The sequence below is a fragment of the Equus caballus genome, chromosome 15, assembly GCF_041296265.1.
Source record: "Equus caballus isolate H_3958 breed thoroughbred chromosome 15, TB-T2T, whole genome shotgun sequence".
In the NCBI taxonomy this organism is placed as follows: Eukaryota; Metazoa; Chordata; class Mammalia; order Perissodactyla; family Equidae; genus Equus; species Equus caballus.
The window spans coordinates 80,188,096-80,212,905 of record NC_091698.1 but is presented as its reverse complement, the minus strand read 5'-3'; the positions used below and the strand labels follow the sequence as shown (position 1 = coordinate 80,212,905).

General features: G+C 39.4%; 1 protein-coding gene across 2 annotated transcripts in view; it reads right to left on the bottom strand.

The window, feature by feature from the left end:
- The window catches only part of NLRC4 (NLR family CARD domain containing 4), a 44,379-nt gene that overhangs the window by 12,762 nt on the left and 6,807 nt on the right, over positions 1 to 24,810 (bottom strand). Inside the window, exons 2-8 of one of the 2 annotated variants that reach the window (XM_005600080.4) lie at positions 21,990 to 22,116; positions 19,246 to 19,506; positions 15,956 to 17,950; positions 9,535 to 9,627; positions 7,432 to 7,602; positions 5,179 to 5,271; positions 4,342 to 4,509 (exon numbers count right to left, since the gene is read on the bottom strand). In XM_005600080.4, the coding sequence (XP_005600137.2) occupies positions 4,342 to 4,509; positions 5,179 to 5,271; positions 7,432 to 7,602; positions 9,535 to 9,627; positions 15,956 to 17,950; positions 19,246 to 19,506; position 21,990 (2,782 nt within the window). In that variant the 5' untranslated portion in view covers positions 21,991 to 22,116. The remainder of the gene's footprint in view (positions 1 to 4,341; positions 4,510 to 5,178; positions 5,272 to 7,431; positions 7,603 to 9,534; positions 9,628 to 15,955; positions 17,951 to 19,245; positions 19,507 to 21,989; positions 22,117 to 24,810) is intronic. The other variant, XM_070236521.1, reaches the window with a different exon arrangement.

The window sequence follows — 24,810 nt, the reverse complement described above, 5'->3', positions numbered from 1 at the left end:
AAGGAATTTTTTTGGAATTGCTGGGGAAATGGGAAGAGGACAAGGCAATTGACAGGCAACTGGTGCCTGAATTGGCAAAAATGTTTGTGTCTCTTTGAGAATGGAAAGTGCCAATATTAAATTTAACTAATCTGCTATTTAGAACTATCATGTAATGCCACCCTCACAATTACCCATAAGCACTCAGTAAACCTGCTACATCTGTAATTACACTGGGCCTTTTTGTGGAAATTAAGGACAGGTGACTCTTCTCCCCATGTGAGTGACTTGGAGAGTAGGGAAAAGAACCACTGCAGGAGGCAAGATGATAGATCTAGAGACACACAGGAGCAGAAATTCAGAGGAAGAAACCACGAAACCAGGGAAATTCAGAGCCAGAAGTGACCACGGAAACAGAAGCCCTGGATCTAGGTTGACATCCTGGTCAGTATGTAGATTAGGGCAGCATTTTTTCTAAGCTGCAGGGCCTCCCCTCCTTTAGAAGAACATGAAATTTAGTGGGTTGCAATCAGGATGTTTTAATTGCAATAGGATAGAAAGAATAGATAATGAGTGTATTACACATAGCAAAAAATAATTACTTTTTGTGAAACTTTGTAAATGTGTATGTACGTGTTAGATCAAGAGATAAAATGTATTTATAACTGTGGGTCATAGTCAAAAAAAGTTTGAGGGCTAACTCGGTGGGAGAGTGGTTGGATTCATGCACTCTGCTTTGGTGGCCCAGGGTTCACCAGTTCGGATCCCAGGTACAGACCTACACATGGTTCATCAGGCCACACTGTGGCATTGTCCCACATACAAAATAGAGGAGGATTGGCACAGAGGTTAGCTCAGTGACAATCTTCCTCAAGTAAAAGGGGGAAGATTGGCAACAGATGTTAACTCAGGGCCAATCTTCCTCACCAAAACAAAAAGTTTGAAAGACTCTACACAAGAGGCTTAAAGCAAACATCTAGGTTCCATGTGGGGGTGCAGAAAAGGGAACATAGGGAAAATATTTCACCAAGGAGGAGATATCTAAGTTAGGTCTTAAAGTGACTATAGGAGATGGTGAAGGACATTCTAGAAGGAGTACATATACAAAGGCATTTTGGGGGAACAGCAAGAGGTCCATGAGGATGGAACCTCACGCGGGTTGGGAAGTGTGGCAGAAGATGAAGGTGAAGAGGACGGTGAATTGAGGCTTCATTGTAAAAGGTTTTATATATTAAAAATGAGCAGGTTGTCCTCTATTTTCCAGGCCAAGGGAGCCTTTTTTAAAAGGAAGATAATCTTAGTTTCTGGCTTGCCATGGAATCCACAGAGGATAATGATCACAGTACCATTTACTGAGCATATACAGTAGGTCACTGTTGAACTCCTTACATTGTATGGATTCGCTCAATTACTGATTAGCACAATGACCACTAATATGATCGGTATTGTAATTATCCTCATTTGACGGATACGGATGAGTAAACTGAGGCTCAGAGACTTTAACTAAGTTGCTGCAGATCAGACATACATAAAATGAAAGGGGCGGGCAGGTCTGTCTGACTCCAAAACCAATGCACCTAACCATTTCATAAAGGTGGAGCCGCTAGAGGGGCCTGACAGCTATCAGTCTCTTCACCTGGCTAGAGAGCAAAGGCAGGGAATGCTTGGCTCTCACTCTTCAGCTTTACCTCAAGCCCAAGCAGACTGCTTCCTGTACGTCTGTGAAGTAGAGGAGATGGCTTGAGGGGAGCAATGCCAGCACCTACACTCTCTCCCCTTTTTCACCAACTCGTCCTCTTCTGTCTCCAACCCTTTTCCCAGCTTTAATATGACAACCTTCTTATGTCTCTGTTTCTTCATAAAAAAGGAATAATAATAGTTATCTTTTATTAGGGATATAATGATAATTCCACAAATTCTTTTAAAAAAGACTTTGAGAATAAATTAGTTACTACCGTTGATTTGTACATTTTGTTGGTTTTTTTTACTTGCCTTTTAGGGCACATCATTACTGCTAAATTTCAAAGAGTCACTTGCCTTCTGTTATGCTTATTTTTATCATTTACATATGGAGGCTGTAAGGCAATAGGCAATTAAAGTCAAATGGCAAATGACTCCCTGGCTTACTTCCTATTTCGTTAAACACACCGTCTCCTTCTCTGCTCTCAAAGGACATCCTCAGAAGTGGGCAAATTAGGCAGCTACCTACTTAAAGATCTGAAAGATGCTAAAAGGTCTCTACCTAAATATGCCTCCCTCACATGTAATTCTAATTCTACACGCTCCCCAACAGCCTTGAAAAGACACCTCCCCCTCCATCCTTAAGGTATGAGGTTGCCAGAGAGGGATTATTTATTAGCTAACTAATTACTCTGTCACTGAAGCCGCTTGCCTCCAATATCACTCAGAGTACAGGAGGAGCCTGAAAGAATAACAACCAGGATGATATGATTTGATGGGTTAAGGGAGTGGTTAGAAGAGGTGGAAGTGGAGTTAGGAATTACGGGAAGGAAAGATCCAGAACTTGAAGTACCCTTAGGGAAGACAAAACCATTAGGGCAGCCTAAGGACTTAGAGACATAAGCATTTCTAAGAAAGAACGTTTTAAAAAGAGGAGCAGGGGGGTAGTTAGGGTTTAATGGATACAGAGTTTCAGTCAAGGAAGATGAAAAAGTTCTAGAGATGGATGGTGATGGTGATGGATGGGGCAAAAGAATGTGAATGTACTTAATGCCACAGAACTGTACACTTAAAAAGGGCTAAAATAGTAAGTTTTATGATATGTATACTGCAAATACATTATAGACAATTTGTAAGGGAAATGAAGGCAGTCAAGGTTGTTTTATCAATCCTTTGCTTTAGATAGTATGGTAGTCCACTTTCAAGATGGCTCCAATGATCCTCACCTCCTAGTTTTCACTCCCCTATACTGTCCCCTCCCATACTTGATAGGGCTGACCTGGGTAACCAATAGGATACAGCAGAAATGAGCAGAAATGACCTTCCATGGGTAGGTCATAAAAGACACTGCAGCTTCCAACTGGGTCTCTCTTAGATCTCTTGCTCTGGACTACCACGTTGTGAAGACACTTAAGCAGCCTATGGAGAGGTCCAGGGATGAGAAACTGAGGCCTCCAGCCAACAGCCAGCATTAACTTACCAACCAAGTGAGCAGCTGCCTTGGAGGCAGATCCTTCGGCAGCCCTGGCTGACATCTGGACTGCAATCTCATGACAGAGCCTAAGCCAGAACCACCCAGCTAAGCTGCTCCCAAACTCCTGACTGACAGAAGCTGAGATTATGTTTATAGTTGTTTTAAGCCACTAAGTTTTGGGATAACCTGTTACACAGGAATTGATAACTAATACAGATAGCATAAGGACCCTTCATCAACTGCCTGAGGCTGGTAGTGTCTTTAGTCATTTATATATCATCATGCCCTGCATAACAACGTTTCACTCAATGATGGCTGCATATACGATGGTGGTCCCATATGATTAGTACCATATAGGCTGGGTGTGTAGTAGGCTATACCATCTGGGTTGGTGTAAGTACACTCTATGCTGTTCGCACAATGACAAAATTGCCTCATAATGCATTTCTTAGACTGTATCTCCGTCCTTGAGTGACACATGACTGTATCTCTGTTTCTTCTTGGATTTTATCACGACTACTTAAAGATATTCTGTGACCTCATTTAGATAAAGTTGCACTTATATTTACACTTTTTGAATACTCAACAGGTGGCTTAAAAATATTTTCCCAGCTTGGAGGGGCATTGTTGAATTTCAGACAGTTAAGGCTAGGAAGAGCAGTTCGTAACATAAAACACCTTGTCATATAATGTGAATGCTTTTTCTTTAATACTGTAGGTGAAATGCTTAAAAATCTGAAGGCAGGCCGGTGTTTTGTTTTTGTTTTTATTTTTTTTAAAGATTGGCACCTGAGCTTACATATGTTGCCAATCTTCTTTTGTTTTTTTTACTTCTTCTCCCTGAAATGCCCCAGTACATAGTTGCACATTCTAGTTGTAGGTCCTTCTGGCTCTGCTATGTGGGACACTGCCTCAGCATGGCTTGATGAGCAGTGCTAGGTCCGTGCCCAGGATCCAGACCAGTGAAACCCTGGGCCACCAAAGCAGAGTGCTGGAACTTAACCATTCAGCCACAGGGCAGGCCCCAGGCCAGTGTTTAAATTGTTTAACTCCTTAACATGTGTGAACTCTCTTTAAATATATTTGTATAAAAAAAGAGGAGGCAAAATAAATAAATAAATGAAGGCACTAAATAAATAAATAAAACCAACTTAAGAACTTTTTTAGGGCCAACTTCTTTTCCCTTGGCTCTGTGTATGTGTACCTACCTAGAATTCTAATCTCTGCATCTGTGAGTCTCCAGTTTTTCAGCCCAAGCTTGATGAGCTGTGGGGCGCCCTCCAGCTGCTCCAGTAGACTGGTCAGGCTGACTCGTACATCACTCCACCAGGGCAGCATCAGCACAGTTAGCTGTTCCAGGATGTACAGCCTGTCAACTTGAAGAACCACAGAGCAGTTCAGGAATGGGATCCACCTCAAAACTGATGAAGGATGAAGGGATGTGGGAGAAGGAATGGTCTTTATCTCTGCAGCCTACTCAATGTGCAATGAGAATCTACTTGGTTTTTGGTTAATATTTTTATGGAAACTGTTCAATAATATACAAACATTATGCAGAATAGTTTAATGAAACTATACGTACTAATAAGCCAACTTTCAACAAACGTCAAATCATGGACAATCTTGCTTTGTCCTCACCAAATTCCTTCCCTTCTATATCATTTTGAAGCAAATCTCAGACCGTAAGTATCAGTTCTTTTATTTTTTTTTTAGCATAATCACAATATCACTATCACCCTTAAAAATTGTATCACTAACTCCTTAAGCAAATTTGTCTTGAACATCACTTACTCTCAGACACTAGCTCCCTAGAAGAAAACAAGCAGGTGGGAGCCTCAGGTGCAATGAGCATGTGAAAATGTGTGACTCAAAAGTCATGGGCCTGTGTTCCTCAAGGGCAGTTTAAGAAAGGGCTAACTGGCTTCCTTAAGGAACATCTAGCAAGACAATTGTGGGTAAAAGAAATCTCAGGGCTTAGCCTATGTTTTTCTGACTATCCACACATAAATCCAAGTATCTGATCTTGGCTAGATTGTCATTCTTACTCAGTTCATGCAGAGCTTCATTTCCATCCTTCTCCAGGTGATTTTCAGATAAATCAAGAATACTCAGTTTGGCCAAATTGTGAAGATTCCGAGCTGGAAAAAAATTTAAGCCAAAGTAAAAAGACTTTCAGGGAACTATAGAACCCTAGAAGAATTCTGAGTTCTTGTCTTCTTTTTTGATAGTATACAAACCGTTATTTGACTTGATTAATTTAATTATTCCCAAAGGTATCTGGATAGGTTTAACCCCCAACTCCCATGACTAGGAACAAATGGACAGATATTTCCTGATCCTAAGTTCTGGCTAGTAAACTTCAGTTCTCATAAAGCAGCATGGGATATAGTCGTTATGTCACTATGGGAAAGTTACTCCATTTCTCTAAGCCTCAGTGCCTTCATCTTCAGAATGAGGAATTTGAACTAGATAAACTGTGAGGTTGCTTCCAATTCTGAAATGCCCTTATCATGCAGGAGAAACAAAAGAACAAAAACAGATGAGCTGAGCTGTTCTTTGTGAACTTCAGTTTAGATGATCTTTTTAATGTCATAGTTGTTATGTTAATAATAAGAACTTAGAAAGTAAAAAAAAAAAAAAAAAAAAAAAAAAAAAACAGATGAGAAAAATAGGAAACAAATACCAAAAAGGCAGATGGAAATCTAGCCATATCAATAATTACATTGAATGTAAATTGACTAAATACTCCAATTAAAAGGCAGAGATCATAAAACTGGACTTAAAAAAATTTTTTTTTTGGAGGAAGATTAGCCCTGAGCTAACTGCTGCCAATCCTCCTCTTTCCTTGCTGAGGAAGACTGGCCCTGAGCTAACATCCATGCCCATCTTCCTCTACTTTCTATGTGGGACGCCTACCACAGCGTGGTGTGCCAAGCAGTGCCATGTCCGTACCTGGGATCTGAACCAATGAACCCCAGGCCGCCAAAGCAGAACGTGTGCACTTAACCGCTGCACCACCAGGCTAGCCCCATGGACTTTTTTTTTTAAAGTAAGACCCAACTCTATGCTACCTACAAGAGATGTATTTTAATGACAAAGATACAAATATACTGAGGTATAAAATATGGAAAACTATTTTACATGCAAATAGTAATTATAAAATGCCATCACTGTAGCTAAGAACTGCTTAGTTCTTGTCTTCACTTCAGATATTTATCATGGTTGCTTAATCTAGTTGAAGTTTTTCCGATCAAGACTGATTAGAAAAAATCTCTTTGAAAAATATTAATCAAGTTTTTCATGACTATATACTCATTATAATGTTAGCTATTATTATTTTTAATCAATCATATGAACCCTTTTTTTAGAGTAAAATACCTTCTGGGGTTTGGTGCTTTAAAATAAAAAACCCATGGAATGCCTCTTAAAAAGGGTGCAGTTGCCATTGTTAGTTCTAAATCTGTCTCTCCGCAGTGGCAAATAGAGAAGTGAAAGGGTGCGTTCATCATTCTCATGCTCCCAGTGTTTGTCTAGCCTTTTCTAATCATGGATTTCTCTAGCTTTTGATGAATGTTAGCATACAAATGGCTTCCTGAGTAATCTTTACAGACTCCACGCAGTTTTATATTCTGTTTTTAAAAGGGCTAGACCATCTTTTTTCCCAAAATCTAAATTTAAAAAATATCTGAATTGAACATATCCAGTTGATCCAAAAATACGCAAAAGTTTCTCCATACTTGGTATGCACATCCTTTGGGAACTCAAAAGACTCCACTCTTATATTAATGTACGTTAACTCCATCTTAACAGGGCAATGGGTAAGAATTGGAAGGCCTGAGGACATTTAAGGAAATCCTTCTCTAGGCTTCTCAATCATTTATTTAACCATTCATTCAAATATTTATTAGACAGTTATTATTCAAGCACCTATTTCTTTTCTTTTTTTTATTAAGGTGACATTATATAAATTTCAGGTGTACATCATTATATTTCAACTTCTGTATAGACGACAGTGTCGAGCACCTGTTTCCTATTTTCTTCCTCTTCCCCTTCTCTTAAAATGATCACATCTTCAATTACTCCAAAATTCTCTCCTATTATCCATCTATTATAAATTTTCATTCCAATTATGGAGAAAGTCATTAAAAACAGGTGAGATATTACCTAGAAGTCTTTATTATCTTTTCCAATTTCTCTAAAAATTAAATTTCCATTCGAGAGACTTGGCATGCATTAGTATAAAAGTATCACATGTTCTCTTACACTGCTCTCCTTCAGTTAATGCAGGCAACAGTTACCTAGGGTTTTCACAGCATTTGCCGACAGGCAGCAGGAGACTAATTGGATTTCTTCAAGGTCACAGGGTTCGGCTGACAGAGACTTTACGATGTGATCCATTCCCTCCCCAATGTCAGACAAGTGGGTCAGACGAAGTAGACACATCTTCTTCAGGTTTGTCAGACCTTCACCTGCAAAAAGATGGGAAGAGAATGTATTAGGACACCAAGTTCATCTGATTTAACCATGGATTAATGGACTGAAAAGAAGGCAAAGAGCAGTTGCCCAGAGAGCCATACTCTTTCTGTAGAGATCCTGAATTATAAAAAGCCAGAGAGAGTTGTTTTTCTTTCAGCTATCACTTTCCAGTCTCCTGGACCATACGAAGTTCACTTATGTGGAGGCCATTCTCTTAGCAGCATGAGAAAAACTATAGTAAATGCGTAGTATTTTAATGGGTATCAGCATGTACCTTTACTATGAGTTTTTTTCATAGAATGAAGTCTTCTGAGTGAGCGCTCTCCCTTTAGTACCCTCCAAAGTCTTAGAAGGGGTAGAGGCTGAATTCGGAGGGCAGCATGGGGACTTCAGTTCCCTGTTGTGCTTCTAGTAAAACTGTCTACAGCCTTAAAGAAGCCCTGCTTGTGACTGCATGGTATGGGGCCTGCCTGATGCTTCACGATGAAGACCACATCCAAGGCAGCATGTTTAACCAGGAGAAAGATTTGTCTGATATCAATAGTACAATGGAAAGCATTCTAAAATGTCCCTCATTCTTAGGTCTAAAGCTGATGTGGAGTTTAGGATTAGTTAGGCATACATTTTTGTCATTAAAATATTTCCTTATCTTGATGGGACTCTAACCTATAGGAAAGAAATATACAGTTTTAATAATACCTATCTTGCACAACTTTGGGAGGGTTACAGATGGTCTATGTAACATATTTAGTATGGTGCCTGGCACATAGTAAGTAAATATTAATTGTTGTTACAGGAGTACACGTAGCTTAAAGGTTATGAACATGAGCTTTCAGTCAGTTTGATTCCTGGATCTCATACCTAATAACTGTGTCAACTTGGACAAGTTATTCGACCTTTCCACTATGGCTTCAGGGATAGCTATACCTGTGTGCAAGGACCATTGTGAGGATTCAGTGAGAGGGAGTATGTAAAAGTGCCTAGTATAGTGCCTAACCCATTGCACAGTAACTCTTTAATAGATAGTAAATTTAGACTGATTTCTTGAAGCCCAGACTTTGATTCCTTAATAGTAGAACCAGATTGTCTCAAATAGGTATTTCTGAACCATTTCTACCAATTGGTGAGAGCTTGGTCAAGTCAGCAAACTGTTCCAGGTGCCAGTGTGAGTAAAAATGAGAGAGTAGAATCAGGTGCTGTCGGGCTCCTTCCAGCTCTGATATTCTGTGTAACTCACAGGCACCCAATAGCTGTTTATTGCAAAGTGAATTAATTTGAGTATTCTCATGTAAGCTATTTAATAATAATAATAAAAAAAGGTCAGCCATGTTTTAATTATAGGATAGGATTGTCTTTAGGCAGGAAGCAGAATGAAAACAACAGAGCTGAGGAGCATTTAACTGAGGGCTTAAACAGGGAAAACGAAAAGCCAAAAAAGAAAAAAAAAAAAAAAGCAGGGACGTTGGGAAGACGGGAAACAGCTTCAACAGGAATCCTCCTTATCCTGGAGGACCGGCTCCCTGTGATAGACTGCTGTTCTCCTTGTGTTCCTGTAGTTTACTTGATCTACATTCATTCTTGTGTTCCATCCATTTGTGAAGTTTTATTTAATTATGAAACCACAGTATAAACTTTTTGCATTGTCTCTATGCTTTAAATACAAACATAGTCAATCATCCAGAGAGATAAAAAACTATTGTGGCTCTGTCTGCAAAAGGATTACAATCTAGTGGTGTGCAATTTACATAAATTGGTGCTGAAGCATTGGAATGGGAGTGGAGAAACGTGTCTAGAAAAACCAACGTAGTCACAAGCACATAAAGGCATCCTTGCCTTGTATAGATACAACCAGTGTCAAAGAGTCTTAACTATTCTTATTGTTATATTTGTATTAATAAAAATATAAGAGAAAACAAAAATCTGACCTAGATTTACAGCATCTTCCTCACTCATCTTAACGTTATCCAGTATAAGCTTCATAAGGTTCTTCAAATTACCCAAGTTGTCAATCAGACCACCTGCCAAAAGAAAAGAGATTGAACTGTGTTCAGTGCTCATTTACTAGGTTTCTATTGCCAATCAAAAGATTTTAGTTGTCACCATAGGCAAGAAATGTTCATGAAATTGACACAAAAATATATGTTTTGGTCAGAGATGGACATCTTCCTTACCTAAAGGCATGTTCTCCAAAAATAATGGAATTAGACTAGAAAACTATAACAGAAAGATAACAGGGAAATCTCCAAACACTTGGAAATTAAACAACAAATTTCTAAATAAGCATATATCAAATAGGAAGTCTCAAGGGAAATTAGATAACATTTTGAAAAATACAGAAATAAAAATAAAACATATCAAAATCTGCACCTAACACAGTGCTTAGAGGGAGGTTTATAGCATTGAATGCTTTTATTAGAAATGAGGGAAAGTCTCAAATCAATAACCTAAACTTAATACTTACGAAACTAAAGAAAGAAGAGTATAATAAAACCAAAGTAAGAGGAAGGAAGACAATAAAAAGATAAGGACAGAAATCAATAAAAAATTGCAAACAGATAAACAATAGGAAAAACTCATTTAAAAAAAGCTCTATCTTGGGGCCAGCCCAGAGGTGCAGTGGTTAAGTGCACATTTTCTGCTTCGGTGGCCTGGGGTTTCCCAGTTCAGATCCTGGATGCTGACACGGCACCACTTGTCAAGCCATGCTATGGCAGGAATCCCACATAAAATAGTGGAAGATGGAAAGAAGAACACAGCTGGAGGCATCACAATCCCTGACTTCAAAACATACTACAAAGCTACAGTAATCAAAACAGCATGGTACTGGTACAAAAACAGGTGCACAGATCAATGGAACAGAATTGAAAGCCCAGAAATAAAACCACACATCTATGGACAGCTAATCTTCGACAAAGGAGCTGAGGGCCTACAATGGAGAAAAGAAAGTCTCTTCAATAAATGGTGCTGGGAAAACTGGACAGCCACATGTAAAAGAAAGAAAATTGACCATTCTTTTTCACCATTCACAAAAATAAACTCTAAATGGATCAAAGACCTAAAGATTAGGCCTGAAACAATAAGTCTTCTAGAAGAGAATATAGGCAGTACACTCTTTGACATCAGTTTCAAAAGAATCTTTTCAGACACCATAACTCCTCAGACGAGGGAAACAATAGAAAGAATAAACAAATGGGACTTCATCAGACTAAAGAGCTTCTTCAAGGCAAGGGAAAACAGGATTGAAACGAAAAAACAGCCCACTTATTGGGAAAAAATATTTACAAGTTATTTATCTGACAAAGGGTTAATCTCCATAATAAATAAAGAACTCACACAGCTCAACAACAAAAAATCAAACAACCTGATCAAAAAATGGGCAGGGGACATGAACAGACATTTCTCCAAAGATATAAGGATGGCCAATAGACACATGAAAAGATGCTCATCATCACTAATCATCAGGGAAATGCAAATCAAAACTACACTAAGATATCACCTTACACCTGTTAGAATGGCAAAAACATCCAAAACCAAGACTGACAAATGTTGGACAGGTTGTGGAGAAAAAGGAACCCTCATACACTGTTGGTGGGAATGCAAACTGGTGCAGCCACTATGGAAAACAGTATGGAGATTTCTCAAAAAGTTAAAAATGGAAATACCTTATGACCCAGCCATCCCACTACTGGGTATCTATCCTATGAATCTGAAATCAGCAATTCCAAAAGTCCCATGCACCCCTATGTTCATTGCAGCATTATTTACAATAGCCAAGACGGGGAACCAACCTAAGTGCCCAGCAACTGATGATTGGATAAAGAAGATGTGGTATATATATACAATGGAATACTACTCAGCCATAAAAAAGGACAAAATCATCCCGTTCACAACATCATGGATGGACCTTGAGGGTATTATGTTAAGTGAAATAAGCCAGACAGAGAAAGACGAACTCTGTATGACTCCACTCATAGGTGGAAGTTAACATATAGACAAAGAGAACTGATCGGTGGTTACCAGGGGAAAGGGGCGGGGGGGGGAGGGCACAAAAGGTGAAGTGATGTACCTACAACATGACTGACAATAATGTACAACTGAAATTTCACAAGGTTGTAAACTATCATAATCTTAATAAAAATAAAAATAGTGGAAGATGGGCATGGATGTTAGCTCAGGGCCAGTCTTCCTCAGCAAAAAGTGGAGGATTGGCAGTGGATGTTAGCTCAGGGCTAATCTTCCTCAAAAAAAAAAAGCTGTATCTTTGAAAAGATCAATAAAATTGATAAATTTCTAGCAAGACTGACAAAGAGAAAAAGAGGAAAAACAAATTACCAATATCAGAAATGAAAGAGAAGATATCACTACAGAAATTACAGATGTTAAAAGGATAGAGAATAATATGAACAAATCTACACACATAAATTTGACAACATAGCTAAAATCACCCAATTCCTTGAAAGCCACAAACTGCTAAAACTCACCCAACATGACATAAGTAACCTAGATAGTCCTATATAACTATTAAGGAAATTGAATTTGTAGTTTAAATTTTTCCAAAAAAAGAAATCTGCAGAAACAGAAAATTTAACTTGCAAATTCTACCAAACATTCAAAGAGGAAATAACATCCATTCTACACAATCACATCCTGAAAATAAAAGTAAACACTTCCTAACTCATTTTATGAAGTTACAATTTACCAATATGAAACTCAGACCAAGAGAATAAAACAAAAAAAAAACACTTCAGACCAATATTACTCACAACCATAGAAGCAAAATATCCTCGACAAAGTATTACCAAGGAATCCAGCCATATATAAAAAGAATATTATACTATCACCAAGTACAGTTCATACAGGGAATGTAGGCCTGTTTCAATATTTAGAAATCAATCCATGTAATTCACTATATTAAAAGTCTAAAGAAAAAAACTACATAGTCGTATAAATTGATGCAGAAAAAACATTTGACACATCCAACATCCATTCATGATAAAAATTCTCAGCAACCTAGGAATAGAAGGAAACTTCCTCAACCTGATAAGAGGCATCTACAAAAAAACTGTAAACATCATACTTAATGGTGAAGGTCTGAATGCTTCCTCCCTACGATCAGGAACAAGGATGTTCACTCTCACCTTTCCTGTTCAACATTGCACTGCAATTTGTAATTAATGGAATAAGGCAAGAAAATGAAGTAAAAGGAATACAGATTGGAAAGGGAGAAATAAACTGTTCTTTCTGGAATGAGTTTAGCAAAGGTGCAGATTATGAGATCAGCACAACAAAATCAATTGTATTTCTATATAGTAGTAATAAATAATTGGCAACTAATTTTTCTAAATACCGTTTACAACAGCTCCAAAAGAAGGAAAAAGTTAGGTATAAATCTAATAAAATATATACTGGATCAACATGATGAAAACTACAAAATGGCAATCAAAGAAAATCTAAACAAATGGAAAGAGAAACCATGCTCATGGATTGAAAGATTCAACATGATAAAGATGTCAGTTCTCCCTAAATTGGTCTATAGATTTAATGTAATTCCAACCAAGATCCCAGGAGCTTTTGATGATATAAACAATGCGAGTCTAAAATTTATATGGAAAGACAAAGGAACTAGACTATGAAAAATTATTTTGAAAGAGAAGAATAAAGTTGAAGAAATAATATTAATCAATTTGTGATTTACTATAAAGCTACAGTTTCTAAGACAACATGATATTGGCAAGAGATAGGCAAGAGTATTGGCAAATGATAGATCAATAGGAGAACAGAGTCCAGAAATACACCCATACAGCTATAGCCAAATGAGTTTTGGACAAAGCTACAAAGGCAATTCAAAGATGAAATAGTCATTTCAACAAATAGAACAACTCAGTATCCATACGCAAGAAAAATGAACCTTAATCTAAACTTCACACATTATACAAACATTAGCTCAAAATGGATCATATATCTAAATGTAAAACACAAACCTTTAAAAAGAAAAGATAGGAGAAAATCATTACAACCTGAGGTCAGGCAAAAAGTTCTTAGACATGACACCAAAAGCATGATTTGTAAAAGAAAAAATGGAGTGCAAACAAAATTTAAAACTTTTGTTCTATGAAAAACACTGTTAAGAGAATGAAAAGACTACAGATTGGGAGAAAATATTTTCAAATCACTTATCTTATGAAGGCCTTGTATCCAGAATATATAAAGAACACAAAACATTGAGAGAACAACCCAATTAAAAATGGGTAAAAATTTGAACAGACACTTCGCCAATGAGGATATATAGTTGGCAAACAAGCACACGAAAAGTTTTCAACTTTTATCAGCCAACTATGATGAGATAACACTACATAAAGAGTTCCAGTTGCTCCACCTCCTCATCAGCATTTAGTATTGTCTGTTTTTTTTTCTTATTGCAGAATGAAAAAAATAGAAAAACACAAAGAATACTAAGCATTACTGAGAATACAGAGCAACTAAAATTCTCATATATTGCTATTGGAAATGTAAAATGGTACAAACTGGAAAATAGCTTGGAAGTTTCTTAAAAAGTTAAATAAGCACTTGTCATATGGCTCAGCAATCCCACTCCTAAGTATTTACCCAAATGGACTGAAAACTTCTTTTCACACAAAAACGTGTGTAAGAATGCTTATAGTAGCTCTCTTCATAATTGCCCAAACTGGAAATAACCTACATGTCTTTCGATGGTTACAAGATAAACTGTGGTACATCCATACAGTGGAATACTATTCAGCAATAAAAAGAGATGAACTAAGGGGATTTTGAGGGCAGAAATAGAAACCAATCTTGGGCATAAATGACAGGGAAGTGGATTTTAGCTATAAGAGAGAATGAGCATTGATTTAAACTCAAATGTCAAAAAGGACCAGGGAGATAATATTATTACAAGAAGTAGAACAAGTGGGCTCTGTGCCCAACCAGAGATTATGTGTCTCGTCTGAAGATCATAGGAACAGATCATGAAGCTCTGGCCGATCATTACCAAGTGAGGAAGTGGGCCCATGGTTGCCAAATCTGCAATTTTCAAGAGAAATGAGAATCCTATATTTTCACAGGATATTCCAGAATTTCAAAATGCTGGCAACTCCTTCAGGGAGATGAGTCATGGCTAGAGGGTGGGGAAGGGAAGGAGACTTTTCATTGTGGATTATTTTATAATTTGGACCATGTTACTCAAAAAATATTACTCAGATATCAAAATACCATATTACTCAAAAAATAAATTAGATTTAAAAAATTAAGAACAAAATATTGGCAAACATTAAAAGGAAAATTCTAAACAACGTGTAGGCCAAATTCAGCACATAGGTGGCCAGATTGCAAGATCAATCATCACAAAGGAACAGCCGTCAAGAGGAGATGGTGAGCTTCCTGACACAGAAGCTAGTCCAATAAAGTGTGGGTGACTATCCAGAATCTTTAGAAGGGATTCCTGCATTGAGTAGGAGTTTGCAAAGATTATCTGTACAAAAGGGTCTAGATTTTTAAAATGATAGAAAATTTCCTCTACAGGGTGACAAGTGAGAGAGAGCAGAATGGGAAATCACTCGTGGATGAAAATTAATCCAGATTGCAGTCAAGTAGAGCAAGGCTCCAGCTGCCCATAGCCTCACACCACATAGTAGCCTCTGCTCCGGGCAACAGGGCCCATCTACACAAGTGGGCTGTCTACTCAGGGAAGGCAGACACTCACCTTTTGTGCTATTTTGAATTTGGGAAAAACTCCCCTTAACCCAGAAAGATTGCCTCTGCATGTGTGTGTTTGAACTCTGAAACTTCTTCCTGCTAGAAAAAATCTGTTCCCCAAATCTTCTTTCAAAATGAATGCTACTTGGGGTGGAAGCGGGGTGAGTGTGTTCTGGAATTTCCTAGATGAGAATCTAGTTACACAATTAGCCACTAGTTCCTGTAGGTGATTAGTTTACAGGCTGGATTCCTCCAACACTTAAAAGGGGAGAGGTACCACTTGGCAGGGAAGCAGTGGGTGTTAGGTGGAGATGGAGATGCTGACAAGGGGGAGGGTTCAATGAAAACAAGCTTAACCTACTATACACACACACAAACAACACACTTTACCAAATAAATTATATAGCTATTCAATCGGACTATATAGTTTCAGCTCTGGGAATCCTCCCTAAGATGGATCTGACAGCCTTCCCCCAACATGGACCTCTCTCTCCAGCCTTCCCACCTCCCTTCCAAGTTCTGACACCTGGCAGAAACTAATAGAAAATTTAAAGCAACACTATATGATGTCTAGTATTTCCACAGTACCGAACCAGGCTTGATTATAGTTTAATCTGCTGATGTTTACAATACCTGGCAGCCGTTGAGCCTGTAGGTCATGAATACTCAAGGTTTTCAGGTTTGTCACAGATGTGATGTGTTGCTCATCTGTTAGGGTGAGGGGACTGGCTTCTACCACAAGGGAATGAATGTTCTTACAGGTGCTAAGGATGGAACTGAGGCTTCCAGCCACGCCAGCACATCTCTTAATGTACAATCTGAGGCTTGTAGCAGAACTGAATATCTTTCCCAGATATTTGATATCTTGCTTATTCAACTTGCTGAAATCCCGGAGTGTGACCTCCAGAGTCTTGAATTCCTGCTTCCAGTTAAAGAACAAAGACACGGCCCTGCTGGGAATGTAGGTTCCTGAGGACTCTTCCGTGTGGGTCCTGCTTGTGTCTTCTGTGGTCTTGTCCTGCGAAGCTGTAGCTCTCCCGTAGAAGTCCAGTTTAACGAAGTCCAGAGCACTTGCACAATTAGGCAAGAGTTCAAAGAAATCAAATAAGTAATCAGGGATGTTCTCTGAGTTGATATATAAGCTTTTACCGCAAAAGAAAGCTTCAAATTCTTCGCTCAGGGCTGATTCGAATCTACTCTCATGGAATAAATTAATGCCACACTCTGTAAAGGAATTGATGTTTATGGCTTTCAGAGTTTCTTGCACGGTGGTGTTTTTCACATTTTCCTTAGATTCCTGCCTCCAGAGAGGTCTCTTGGTGATGGAAAGTCCATGGAGGCTGCCATGTTGACACACTGCTGCAAGGTGTCTCAGAACAGTCCTGGTGGCTTCGGCAGATGATCCGCACGTGTACAGGAGCAGGTTGCTATACTTGGATGTAATGTCTGAAATGAAAGCCATTTTCTGCAAGTGACTGTTCCCCTTGGTCACCTCTTCTGGCTCTTGGGAAGTCAATAAACTGCTGAGTCTGCGTCCCGCTACATACTCCTGGAATGATTTATGAAAGAATTTATACTTTGGCTTGAACTGTTGAGCTGTGTATTTACAGAGGAGTCCAGCTTTCAGTAGGACATCCTCATGCACACTGGACATGTCCTCCAGTTTGAAATCAAACTTGTGGGAGAACACGCCCTCCAGAGCTAGGTCTCCACAGTGGTCCAGGCTCCGAGTGAAGTCGCTTGCAGCCACCCCTTTACATTTGTGCTTATTTTTCTGTATCAGCAGATCGTAGAAGGTCTTGAACAGCCTTGTTTGTGTATGAGAGTGGAACTCACTCTCCCCCATCTGGATTGCACAAGTTATAACGACAAAGAGAGGAGTCTTCATCAGATTCCTCAAGCACCTGGATTTCTGAATTTGGAGCAACAAGCCATCAGCGAGCTCCTTTATCAGCACCTCCTGGATGAGAGCCTGGGCGCTGTCCTCCGTCATATCCCCCACCTCGGCAATCAGGGCACCAAACTGCCTGATGTGCCTCAGACACTCAGTGGTGGTGGTAACAATGACCATATTCTTGAAATGGTGGTTTTCCTTTATCAGGGCTTCAATTTCTGGGCAGTTCTGGGCCTTGAATTCATTGTAGCCATCAAGGAGAAAAAGAACTCTCTGCCGTAGCTTCAACAGCTTGGCCATGAAAGTCTGCTTCCTGATCGTGTCAGGGATACCCAGGAGTTGATCACTCAGGGTTTCAAAGAGTCCACCCTGGGCCCTGCTCAAACGGAGAAAAAAGACTAATTTGAACTTGGTCAGAGCCCTGCACTTTCCAGAGGCCCAGAGCATGGCGATTCGCTGTAGCAGAGTGGACTTCCCTTTGCCAGATTCCCCTTCGATGATGCAGGGGCTCTGAAGAGTGTCTAGCAGACCGCTCAGGCTCAGCTGCTCCAGACGGTGATGGTGGTGGTCTTTCCTCCATAGAACAGGTTCTGTGAAAGTGCTCTTCAAATTAAAAATAATGTCAATATCTTCACCCAAGGGATAGAAGTTCAGAAAAGATGGGGTATGGTAGAAATCTTTCAAGTCTTGAGCCAAATCATCTAAGTCTCCTTCTGACATCTGATGGAAAAGACCTGTTAGAGAAGAAGTGACGTTAAAAAGGACCCAATTCTGTGTCTCCCCAGAACCTAGAATTCAGGAGGATGAAGGGGTGGGGGGAGGGATACTGAGACTCTTCCTTTGATAACTTTACCTGCCCTAGTTCTGAACTGGCACAAAGGGTTCCAAATATTTACTCCTGCTTTTCCCTGTCAGCTTTTACCCTTCTTCCCCCTTTTTTTTTTTTTCCTTTTTCTCCCCAAAGCCCCTCAGTACATAGTTGTATATTCTTTGTTGTGGGTCCTTCTAGTTGTGGCATGTGGGACGCTGCCTCAGCGTGGTTTGATGAGCAGTGCCATGTCCGCGCCCAGGATTCGAACCAACGAAACACTGGGCCGCCTGCAGCGGAGCGCGCGAACTTAACCACTTGGCCACGGGGCCAGCCCCTGCCCTTCTTCCCCTTTTGCCTTCTGCTTCCTCCTTTCCACCACCAAATCTTGTAGCAGCTGATTGGCAATGGGAGGAGCCTGTGTTTGGGTTAAGGAAAGTACATGAGAATGGTGGGGATATGGCTGAGAATAATGGTTAGGGGTAACTTTCAACAGATCAAGCCTTAACCTTGATTATAATCTGTCATGAAATAATTTAATAATTTAAAGGAATCAAAACTAAATTAATATTTCATGAAATGCAGAATCATGCTCCGTTAGTCAGTCAGGCTGTCTTTGCCATGGTGCCTGGATCATGGGTAGGTAGTCAACTGGACCACTCAACCACAGATGGTCCTCACCAAATGAAGGAATGTTGAGAACCACTGCTGCCTTGACTTCTTAAGTGCCTTCATTGTCCAAATTGATTTTTTTAAAAAGATTTTATTTTTCCTTCTCCTCCCCAAAGCCCCCCATTACATAGTTGTATATAATTTAGTTGTGGGTCGTTGTAGTTGTGGTACGTGGGACACCGCCTCAGCATGGCCTGATGAGTGGTGCTAGGTTTGCGCCCAGGATTCAAACCCATGAAACCCTGGACTGCCAAAGGAGGGCACACGAACTTAACCACTCAGCCACGGGGCCAGCCCCTCCAATTTGATTTTGAAGTGAGACTATATACTGAATCATTCGCCAACCCTGGAGTTACTTGTTTGGCTTCACCATCAAGTGATTTAATGGGAGTTTTTTCTGATAGTGTCTGAGCTTTTCCTTAGCCTGACCAAAGCCCACTGCCCCATGATATAAAGATGGAGGAGAGCAGAGGCTCTGTCATGGGGATTGTGGGTCTTCCCCATGGTTTATTCTATTTGTAGAACAAATGCAAGCAAATTGATACTTACTTTGTCCGTTCAAGTCTTGAAACAGAGGATAGTTCCACTTTTCAAGGGATTTAAGAAAGAGGTTACAGGCTTCTGAACCCTTCTTCAAAATCATGTGAATGAGTTGTCTCGCAGCATCCTGCTCAACCTTCTCACAGCAAATGATGTTTACTTCTGCGTAATTCACAACATTCCACACAAATAGCTCATCCACAACTTGCTTTATAACAGTCATTCCCATCCTTTGAATGAGGGCTTGGCTATTGTCCTTTATGAAATTCACTGAGGAGGTGGAGAAAAATATACACATTTATTTATTTATAAATAAACATAAATTGTGCATATCAGCATCGTGTAGCCAGAGCATTCGGATCACGCGTTTTTTTCCTTTGGACCCATCTTGAGTTATGGAGATGCCAAATGATTGAATTCCAAGCCCTCAAGAAAAGCTCTGCAAAGCCCCTCATCCCTATTCCTAGAGTCCTTGGTGAGCAAGATGGTTTTTCTTTGGTAACGAAGTAAGACAAGCAATGTTGTCCCCTCAGTATAAAAGGGTCCTCAGTGAGGTCATAGTAGTAAGACTATGGGCTTTAAAGTGATAAGACTGGCCTAGGATCTGTCAGTTGCTAACATCTGTGTAACCTTGGCAAGTTGCCAAACCTCTTTGAGGCTATTTCAGTGCTGTGCTGCTAAATGTTGAATAAACTGGTTCTCTGTGGGTAAAGGCCCTAATCTGTAGCATTTACCAGTCTCTGTGTTATAAATATTCCCACCATGGCTGATTTCAAGCTAACAGCATATGTCAACTGGCTAACAAAAATCATGAAAATTCAACAATCAGGTCTCACAAAACAGTACGAAGCAGCTCCAGTACACCACTCGTGCCTTACCTGTACAATGGAATCGAGGACAGTATTTAATTTAGGAAGTTGTTATGAGAATCCGTGTATGCTATCTTATACGAATAGCTCAATACATGTTAGCTACTGTTTTTGGCCATTACTCTGCTGTCACCACTAAAAGGAGTAGTACCTTTTATCTCCCATAGAGTTTGGTCATTTCTGAAGAGTATGACTGCAAAACAGCTGTTTGTGTCCAGTGTAAGCTCCCACCTCTCCTCGTCCCTGGGGAAGCTGTGTCATTTCTGTGTCTGGCTCTCCAAGATCTAACTCTCAAATGCAGACCCAGGCAGTCTACGACAGCTCGGAGAAATGTCTCCCTGGTTTTTCACTCTCAGATGCTGTCTGCACTAGTTGTCTTGCTGGGCTGGGCTGCTCCTGGTTTTCAAATCTTTCTGGACTCATCCAAGTGGATGTGGTCCTCCCAAAGGCCCCAAGCCCTCTCTGGTCTGAAAGGTACCATCAGGCACTCCAACTCCCAGCATCCCACCCAGCTTCCCTTTCTCTCTGGTGCAGATCTCTACCACTAGCCTCAGCTGGAATGTTACCACATCTTTGTCTACATGTCCTGTCAGCGAGTCTCCTGTCTCTCCCTCTGGGGTCTCATCTGTTCTCTTGGCTTCTACATCCTCCCTCTGGAGATGACCTCTAAGTCTGGGTCTAGCCACGATCTTCATTTTACTGTTGAAGAAACATCACCTAGGAAAGTCCCAGAGACCTCTGCAAGGTCATAAAACTATACTTTTTGAGGCTACATTTCTTCAGCTATAGAACTAAGACATTGATACTTTAACTATTAACTGTCATGAAAAATATTGACTAAAGTCACATTCATAAAAATGTTTTAAAATTTGAAAAGTGTACTGCTATGTAACTGTAAGATGTCCTTATTAGTAACCATGGTATAGCTCCCTGTGTGTGGACTATCATACCCCTCTCTTATCAGGAAGTCAGATAAACGCAAGCTGTTCGTTCATTCACTCAGTATTCATTCTCATCAGAATATCTCTTCATCTAGACCGTCACTGTACAGTAGAATTTCTGATATGATGGACATGTTCTATATTTGCGCTGTCTGAGAGAGTAGCCATTAGCCACATGTGGCTATTGAGCACGTGAAATGTGGCTAGTGTGACTATGCAACTGAATTTTAAATTTATTTAATTTTTATTTATTTAAATTCACATTTAAATAAACAACGTGGCCAGTGGCTGCTACATTGGTTAATACAGGTCTACACCCAGTCATCAAAGTGTTGCATTTTGGTTTCCACTTAGATCTACAGTGTGTTTCTTCAGAATGATCTTGACAGGTATATCTCTCTGTTTCTGGATAGAAGGATATGGCTGAAGAGGTGATGGCAGGGGACCAATATTTTAAAACATGCACCTTGTCACTCTTTGTGTGAGTCCTACCCTATTTTTGGTTCTGCCTTTTATCACGGGCTGCCATGTTCGTAACTGAATTCTGAAAATCACAGAAGAATGTTTATCAGGACTTCCACATATAACTAGTCAGGGGAAGGCATGAATTGATTTTCTATTCAATATCATCAGTATTTGGTAGCACACTATATAATAAGGCAGATTTTTTTTTTTTTTTAAAGATTGGCACCTGGGCTAACAACTGTTGCCAATCATTTTTTTTTTTTTCTGCTTTATCTCCCCAAACCCCCCAGTACATGGTTGTATATCTTAGTTGCAGGTCCTTCTAGTTGTGGGATGTGGGACACCGCCTCAACGTGGCTCGACGAGCAGTGCCATGTCCACACCCAGGATCCAAACCCTGGGCCGCTGCAGCAGAGCACGCGAACTCAACCACTCGGCCATGGAGCCAGCCCCCAGATTTTATTTCTAGTGCACTTACTTGTTGTGAATAAAAGCTCTCCACCTTTCTATAACTCAGTAGATGATATTATTTCCAAGTGGACAGGTCAAAGATGATCCCAGTATTGTCCTCTTCTTTCTGTAAAGCTGCTCCTCATTCTGTAAAACTACCAAAACAGAACCAGAAACTATCAAGCAGCAACCATTGTCACTTCTGTACTTCTTTTTTTTTTTCCCCACACCAAATAAGGACACAACATACCTAATGTTTGACATTCATTTTTTTTTACTTACTATATTTTTGAGACCTTTCTATATCAGTTAAGTATTAAACTGCCTCATTTCTAAAATCAACCTCTTCAAAGTATGATTTACATGCAATAAAATGCAAAGAGTCTTTGACAAACATATACACCCAAGTCGATAATACCCCTGTCAAGATTTAGAATATTTCCATCACTGCCGAAAGTTCCCTTGTGTCCCTGTATGGTCCATCCCTCCTATTCCCCACCAAAGCAACCACTGGTCTGATTTCTTTAACTATAAATTAGTTTTGCCTGTTTTAGAAGTACATATAAATGAAAAAATACAGTATGTGCACTTGTGTCTGGCTCCTTTCACTTACCAGCATGTTTTTGAGATTTGCCTTATTGTTTGCATGTGTTGGTAGTTCACTCCTTTTTGTGGCTGAGCAATATTCCATTGTATGAACAGATTAGTTTACTTATCAATTCTCGTATTGATGGACATTTGGTTTGTTTCCAGTTTTTGGCTATTATGAATGAAGCTGCTATGAACATTCATGTACAAGTATCCTTTCGTACATATGTTTTCATTTCTCTTGGGTAAAATACCTACAAGTGGAATTCCTGGGTCATGTGTAAGTGTATGTTAATTTTATAGAAGGTGCCAAACTGTTTTTCAAAGTGGTTATACCATTTTATATTCCCACTGGCATGTAAAACCAACAGTTCCAGCTGTTCCAAATCCTTACTAGCACTTGCCATTATCCATATTTTTAATTTTAGCCATTCTAATGAGTTGGTAGTGGTATCTCATTATGTATTTTTAGTTTTCTTGATGACTAATGATGTTGAGCATCTTTTCCTGTACCTTTTTGTTCGTTCATAAATCTTTTGTAAAGTATCTGTACAAATCTTTTGCCCATTTTACAAATTGGCTTGTCTTTTTATTATTGACTTTTGAGTTCTTCATAAATTCCGGATGCAAGTTTTTTGTCAGATATATGTATTGTGAATATTTTCTTCTAATCTGTGGTTGTTTTGATGGTACCTGGGATTTAATTTATAGAGATAACTGAGTGACAAAATGGAGAGGTCAATGCCAATGAGAGAAGTTTTATTACTTACAATTCCCAAGAGAAGGAGGACGTGCCATGCCATACAGGGTCCCACAGGACCACACAGGGAAGTACCAGAGTTGATCAGGAGGCAGAAGGAGCAAAGGCAAAAAGCTTAGCCCAGAGCCTCTTTTACAGTTTTCATAGGAAGGAATGAGTGAGGCAAGGTAGGCAAGTTTGAGCAAGTTTAAGATTGGGTAATTTGAATAATTTCAGCAGACTGTGGGCTCTACAGGGTAGCCCTGTATTAATTTAGGCCAGGGGATATATTGGTGTTTGGGTGTGAGAGTTAGATGAAGTTAGTGGCTGGGGATATGGATTTCGGGGTTGATTGGTTTGTATATGAAAGGCACACTCACAGGCAAGTTTTTTGCTATCCCTAGGAAATTGCTAGCCCTGGTAGGGGCAGTCTCTCCCAGCCAGCAAAGCTCCCAGGATAGCAAAGCATCATAAAATATAGAAAATTTAAAACATGATTAATACAATGGTTTGCCTTTCCATTCACTTACATCTTTTGAAGAGCAAAACATTTCCATTTTTATGAAGTCCAACTTACTTTTTCTTCTTTGATTCATGCTAGTTGTCTTCTATCTACAAAATCATTGTTGTCTTGAGCCACAAAGATTTTCATGTAAGTTTTCTTCTAGAGGTTTTATAATTTTAGCTTTTACATTTAGGTCATTGATCCATTTTGAGATAATTTTGGTTTATGATGTGAAATAAAGAGTTGAGGTTCATTTTTTTCCCCATAGGGATATCTGGTTTTTCTAGCATGATTGGTTGAAAAGAGTATCTTTTACCCGTTGAATTTGTGAAGCTATTCCTGGATTCTATTCTGTTCTATTGATTTATATGTCTGTCCTTATTCCAATATCATATGGTCTTGATCATTGTATCCTTAAAATAAATCTTAAAATCAGGTAGCATAAATACTTTAATTTTATTCTTTTTTAGAATTGTTTGCATTTCCATATAAATTTTAAGATTAGTTTATTGATTTCTATTTTTAAAAGAAGCCTTTTTGACTTCTGGTCTCTGGTCTGGCATGTAAGGAAGTTGTTACTCCAACCTAATATCAAGTAAAAAGCTGAATAGACTGAAAATCAGTAAGTCTCTTTAGATATATCAGAGAATTGAGGTCACAGGCAAATTGCTGCCCTAAAATTGGAGAGACAGTCAGGTGGATACAGAGAAAGAGAATCACAATTTACTGGAGCAGAAACCCGCAAGGAGCAGGAACTCATGAGCAGAAACCTCTGAGGAACCAGTATCCTGTTAGGAAACCCTAAACCATGATTGGCAAATTGCTAGAGGCTCAGTGTAGACAAGTATGAGAATTAAAACCTCCAGGAGAGGCTAGTCTTAGGAAGGCCCCCAGGCTCTTGTGAGTTTTACCTCCAAGAGTCCTGCCAAGTTCTCATAATGAAGATTAGAGTGATGAGAAATTTTCACATGTTGAGATGTATGGGATAGCTAGTCTGGTTTAAACCTGATTTGGTCT